The 6,716-nt window shown below is 37.9% G+C and overlaps 1 protein-coding gene across 1 annotated transcript; it reads right to left on the bottom strand.

The window, feature by feature from the left end:
• Nucleotides 1-378: 378 nt before the first annotated feature.
• On the bottom strand, nt 379-6,421 carry LOC577584 (sperm flagellar protein 1). The gene is given in 8 exon segments (XM_777802.4): nt 379-539; nt 2,425-2,551; nt 3,728-3,806; nt 4,638-4,713; nt 5,117-5,250; nt 5,253-5,275; nt 5,535-5,646; nt 6,167-6,421. Coding segments are annotated over 8 exon segments (789 nt in total). The 5' UTR covers nt 6,300-6,421; the 3' UTR covers nt 379-434.
• Nucleotides 6,422-6,716: the final 295 nt, after the last annotated feature.

Below are 6,716 nucleotides of genomic sequence, written 5' to 3'. Positions count from 1 at the left end.
CTCTCTCTCTCTCTCTCTATCTTCTAAAATGCATTCCAGAACAATCCTGTTTATTATTGCCATATTGTCTGTGTTCTACTACTCAGACACTCTGTGGTAAACCCCAGGGGAGGTGTTTCACAAAGATCCCAAGTTGAACCTAACTCTCTGTTAGACTTTAACATTATGAAGAGCCATTTGTAGCCTTAAAATGAAATATATTCAAAAGCGAAAATTCAAGTATTTTAGACTTTTTACAAATTCCACATCAAGAACATGAAATCCCTGTAGGTAACAGAAAATATTAATGATATGAATCAACATTTGATGCCTTTGAAAATAATTTTTACAAAATGTTTTCATAGATGCCAATGGCTTTTCATAATTGTAAAGTCCAACTTAGGATCTTTGTGAACCCCCCCCCCCCAAGACTTAATTGACACAACAGACATGGTTCAGTAATGTCCTTGTGCCCTCTGAACAGATTTCGTGAGCTCCTCTATCCTGTCGTCTTTGAGTTTCAGGAGATGTTCTAACCGTCTCACCTTGGCTTGTAAGATCTACAGAGACAAAAAAGATGATGAGTTTTAGTATGACTTTTAGAATGGAGGGAAAAGCAAGTTGAACCAAATCTGTGCAAAGAAATGTGAACAGAGCAAAAAGGCAAAAGAAGAAAACTTCACAGTGGGAGCTAAAAGCAAGTTATGTGCAATCTGAGCAGATACCTCTCCCTCATACAGCCGGACACACTCCAAAATGACAGATAAAGGCTAGTTTTATACACAAGCTGTGGGACACTGGTATTTATAAAGTGTAATTTTATAAACATTCAATGTTTCATATTTTTGTGTATTACAACATGCAGATAAGCAAGTATAATTAGGACCTTTTGTTGAGCACAACTATATTTTTCATCTGCAATTGCCATTCATTAACAACAGCAAGCAAACAAACAAACAAACGCGGTTACTCTGGCATATGTGAACGAGTCTGGCCATTTTGGGCAAAGTAATTTTGCATGTGGTCTGATGTTGATCTCAACAGTGTGACTGGAATGAGAACAATGTGAACACACCAGCTACAATGTACCTCTGGTGAAATCACAAGAGATCACAAGAGGGCTGCAGAAAAGTTGTATTGGCACCAGTCAAACTCTTTCTTTTTTCCAGCTTACCCACCCAAGATTTCGTAAATTGAACATTTCCTCAAAAGGAACTATTTTGTCACACCTGTGCCCAAATAAATCACTGGAAAATGTGTCCTTTCCTAATCAATATTTAATATTTGTTTTCTCAATGAGAGCGAGGAAGGGGTTTCCTTACCCCCTGGATATGGCCGTGCTATAACACACACACAAACACACACACACACACACACACAAAGCAATTCAATTCCATCTTTATTTCAGCACTTCATAAGAATTAAATATTCAGATGTACATGTAGTAAGGGGTAATGATGACATAGATAATCCCAAACTTCCCAAATTCCCCAAATGAAAAACATAAAGAACGACCAGCTTTTTGGGCATCAGGCCAATATAAATACAAAATCTTTGCCAAGAAAAACATCCCCGGCAAACAGAATAATGTTTTTTTACTGAAGTAAAACAAAACGCTTGGGCAAAAATCCAGGGTTGGTGGGGACACATTCTTTATTTGCTTTTTCTTTGCTTATTAACTTTTTTGGACGGGTACGGGTCATATAACTGGGTTATCTTTAAAAATTATCTATTTCTATCCAGATAGCTCTGGAAAAATATTGACAATTATAGATTACTGATCAACAAGGAAAATATTTGTTCTGCACTATTTTCTTTCTCTGATAAATATTGACCAGGTCCCTGTTTCATAAAAAAATTGTATTGAAGGGATGATTAGATTTCCTTTTTTTGCATAAATACAAATCCATCACAAAGTCACAGATAGTTATGAATAGCTTTAACACATTTCCCAATGCTCTATTAAACTTAATAGCAAAACAGTAGATTACAGTCCCTTGTCCTTTATGCTAAAATAGCTCTATAAATAGCGTATCTTTATTACATACTTTAAGCTTTTAACATCAAGTTTTAGGTTTAGAGTAAGTGTTTTAGGACATGAGCGGATCTGTCTCCTAGAAAAGAAAGAAAAAATTTAAGCAGAAACCTTCCAAAATGTTTTCAAAGATTGGTCATCAGGTTTTTCTTTAAACATTAAAGCCCAACTGCACTACTTATACATGTATCTACTTGCGCCCTCTATATAACAAACAATGCCTAAGCAGTGACTGTTGGCCCCCCTTGATCCCCTTTTTCTTATGTTAATTGAGAGCTGATTTGATGATATCAGTGACCATGCAGGGAGGTCTAATTTCTCCTGGCCAAACTAGGGCAGTATAAAATACAGAACCCTTTAAAAATACAGAACCCTTTGAAGTTGTAGAAGATCTTATTTGTGATACATACCTGCACTGTTTCTTGGGATGCTAGTAGGGCTTGTTCTTTTTGCTCTATGACCATTCTTACAGCAGGCGCTAACTCAGGCTCCATGCCTCCATTCAACTGCTGCCTGTACGATGCCCCTCGAGGATCACTGTTGAAACAATACAGTGATGGTGATAATGATGATAGTACTGATATGATGATGGTAATTATAAGTAGTACTGTCAGATTTTCTCAAGGGGGGGGGGGGGGGGGGGGTTTAACATTTTTAAATCGGACCAAAAATTTCGCAACGCCTCAGCCAGCCGTTGAATAAGGGGTGGGGGGGGGGGGGGGGGAGGGGGTAAGAGCACATTTCTTTCTTTTTTTGGTCCCAAAATTTGTTCAACGACTCAAGGGGGGGGGGGGGTGTAAGGTCACTTTTTGGGGTCACCCTTTTGCACACAAAAAATATAACAAATTTTTTTTTTTTCTTTTTTTTTATTTAAAAAAAAATTGAGGGGGGGGGGAGGGTTCAACCCCATGTCTGTACTCAGCAACAACAAATTTTCAACAAAATAGTCAAACTGTCGAAGGGCAAATTTGCCAATTGGACATTAATCACATAGATTTAGCGATCTCACAGAATGCTCTTGTAAAATCAAAGAATATTCAACAAATTTCAGATAATTCCAAATCTGGGTCAAAAACATGTTTAACAAATGAAAACTTAAACCTCAGACCAATTTCCCTTGTTAAACACGATTATGAACAAATGCTCTAGCCCAGCATTGGGTTTAATTTTTGAGTAGAATACATGTACATGCTACTGAAAGCAGTATAATCATTTCTTTCTTTTTCCTTTATTTAAAATCCTTTAGTCAGCCTCTCTCTCTCTTTCTCTGCAAAATTTTCTTTAACTTAAAAGCAAGAGGGGTGTTATTAAAGGCATCATCTAACAATGTTAAATCTTAGATGCACGGCCCTACATGTTATCAGTGTCTGTGATATGGCGTAATATTGAAGCCCTAAAGAAACTGCTCTTCAAACTGATCATAAAGTGCCTCAAAAAGTAAAGATCTTTGAGTGACCGGTTTTACCATACCGGTACTCATTTTCCCCAATAGACTGTAGTGTTAGGAAAACCATTGGGAAAACGCAAAATTTGATTTCAATTTCCAATCATAAATATCTTGATAATCAGATCGCCGATCGGCTTGTAAAAGTCATGGGGTTCCTGACTTACCTAGTGGTTTATCATTATCATTGCAGCATGAGCTAAATCCAGGATTTTGTTTCAGAATCTGAGACAATGTTACCCAATCCCTTTAAAACCACGAGTTCTTACCTTAAGCCTTGATGTGGTGGTTTGAGTACTGTGGGAGCTTTCGGGGCTGGTGCAGCTGCCCTTGGCGGCCTTCCTGCACCTACAAGATAAGAGGTACATGTATATGTAACTACATTGAATAAAATGGCACAAGTATTAAGGACTTGTGCTGGTCAAAACATAAGATTGCGTTCATCTAGACAAATCTTTTGGAAAGAAAAGAATGAATAGGAATTTCAAAAGAACACTGTACATGTATTTTGAGGGAATACATATTTTTTCTAGCTTTGCCTGTGTCAAGGAAATTGATTGCCAATTTGGCCTTAAAACAGTTGACACATCACTGACCAACACTGAGTAGTACCCAGTGCTCCCCCCTCTTAAATCAAGTGATGAAGAACAAAAAGAAACAGAAAGAAAATGATAATGATATATGGGATCTATAAGTGCCAAATGATGAAATCCTCTTAAACTCAAATGCTCAGTGCGCACCCTTGAACAAAAAATCAAATAAAAGCATCTGCATTATAAACAAAAGAACAGAAGTAAGATAGAACAGACAAAAAGCAAGAAAACAGAGAAAGGAAAATAAAGCAGGGAAAAGGACCACCTCCAGCAAAAACCTTCCAAATTCTCACTCATTTCATTTTCTTTGTAAGACTGGTGCCCCTTTAATGTGTGGAATCACGCACGCCACTGGCAGTATCCATTAACCTGTTGGATAAACCTCTGTGGTTTTTTATCACCCCCTCCGCAGGTTCATCTTTTGTTTTGATACTTAATCATTTCTGATTGTAATTTATATTGTCTTTTTATGAATCTGTGGAAACAAATAAAATTGATTTTGATATTTTAACACATAATTTCCATAGACCACACCGGAGTTGTCTCAGGCTTTAGTATTCACTGTTAAAATATGGAAAGTACTTACCAGCTTTGAGAGCTTTTGGTGGTCTCGATGGAACAGAACCAACCTCCATCCCATAAAGATATCCATCAGGGGACATCTAGTGAAAAGAAGTCATAAATTCATGCATAAAAACTGTAATTAAGATTGTATTGATTATGTTATTATTCCTAAAATAAAACACCAATTTAAATGTACGGTATCAAAAACACAGATTAAATATAAAATGTACAATAGGAGATTAATAATATGATTTTTCGAACTGTCCTTTTAAAATATACATAAATGAGGTAGAGGTGTCGTGGTCGAGTGGATACGTCGCCGAACTGTTGATCATAATGTCCACGGTTCGAGTCCTGCCCCGGCACTAATGTCCTTTAGCAAGAAATTGATCGATTTCTCTAAAAATGCAATTCTATTATCAAAACATTAGATAAGCCTTGCAAAAAAAGACAAAAATAAAAAAATAAAACGCCTGTGAAATATAACTTTCTTGTTTTTACCTGTGCCTGATTAGCTTGCTGGCTCTTCTTTTTCAAAAGATAAGCTTCAATTCTTTGCCTGAGTTTTATTAAGAACATCTCCGCAGCCCCTTGCTTGGCTGTGATTAAGCCACGTATATCTCTCTCCGGTACTTGAAATTCAGTTTGGTCAGCACTTTCCTGTAGATAATGAAGAGTTTATTAAATTATTACTAATCAAATAGGAAATATCAATGATCAAATCATTAGACCGAGCTAAACAGATGATCTCACAGGCAATGTATAACTTTTTAAAGTCAGAATTTATTCTTCTCCATGTTGTAAAAGATGGGTTAATTGTTAAAGGTTCTCAGGCCGAATGCTTAGCTCACAGTAAGAGAGAGAGAGAGAGAGAGAGAGAGAGAGGGTGGAGAGAGAGCGGAAGAGAGCGTATACTTGCCTGTTAAGTAATTTCCAGTTTTCTAGCTTGTGTTGAGCTGAGCTTGCAGGAGTGTAATTGTGTAGCTCCACCATACGTGGATTAAAATGATGAACAACTTCCGCTATGAGAACTAAAACAAAAAAGAGAGTGGGATTACGATTAGCATTATTATTAGTTACCACCATGAACATAATTGCACTAAAAAGTAATGTACATAATTATATACACGCCTATTCTACTATTATATTATACTAGGTCTAGATCTAGATCTATAACTAAGCAAAAAGTTGACCGTTCCACTTCCACCAAGTTTCAACCGAGTTCCACTTCCATAAACACTCACTAAGACTCATGAACAAAAGTCAAAACATTTCAAGACAAGAAGAGTCTAGATCTACGATTAATAAGTATTGATTAGATTCTAGATCTAGGATCTACTAGGCCCTATATTTAATCCATATTGTTTTATGCACATCCTTTTTTGGTCTAGACCAGCGGCGGCCGCTATTGCATTGGTTTTCTAGCGGGAGACTCAGTCGCAGCTAGCAGCTCAGCGGCCAGGCATTGCGTTGCTGACAAGCATACGACCCCTGACAGCGCGGCCGCGGCCACTGTACCGTACATGCAAGTCAATGGACAATGCTTCTCACCTGCATCACTGAAATCTCTGCCAACATTTTTCTTTACTCTGCTCAGCGGAATATCGTCTAACCACTTATAAAGTTCTTGAAGCTCTTCATCATCAGGCTCCATTTTTTCCTCTGCGTTTATTTCGTCAGGCATTTAAATATGTTTTTGAGTAATTCTCGGACGTAAAAACTCAATCAGCTCCGTTCACTGACTCAATACACTAATTACAGCTTCACGTCGCCATGATTGTTGTTAGCCAAAACAATGACGTCACAACTAAACCGGCACATGCCATGCCGGATCGGATCGCATATCGGATAATTTGACCAAGCAACCCAATTCCACAAAATTAACATTTTGTAATGAAGGCAGCAATTAAGACCAGTCCAAACATTAGAAGAAGGAGAGGGACATAGGCTTTCATCGCACTGTTCATTCAGTAGGCCTACGTGAAGGGGTGGGGGCGCGGGGGGGGGGGGGGGGGGAGGGGGCTCGGACGGGCTCGAAGTTCATGTAATCGAGGCGTCAGAAATAATTGACGAATTGGATTTGAAAAAAACTACAAAAAGG

This window comes from Strongylocentrotus purpuratus, unplaced genomic scaffold (assembly GCF_000002235.5).
Source record: "Strongylocentrotus purpuratus isolate Spur 01 unplaced genomic scaffold, Spur_5.0 spur5_scaffold_15, whole genome shotgun sequence".
NCBI lineage: Eukaryota > Metazoa > Echinodermata > Echinoidea > Camarodonta > Strongylocentrotidae > Strongylocentrotus > Strongylocentrotus purpuratus.
The sequence above is the reverse complement of the archived record's forward strand: the minus strand, read 5'-3'. Positions and strand labels throughout refer to the sequence as shown.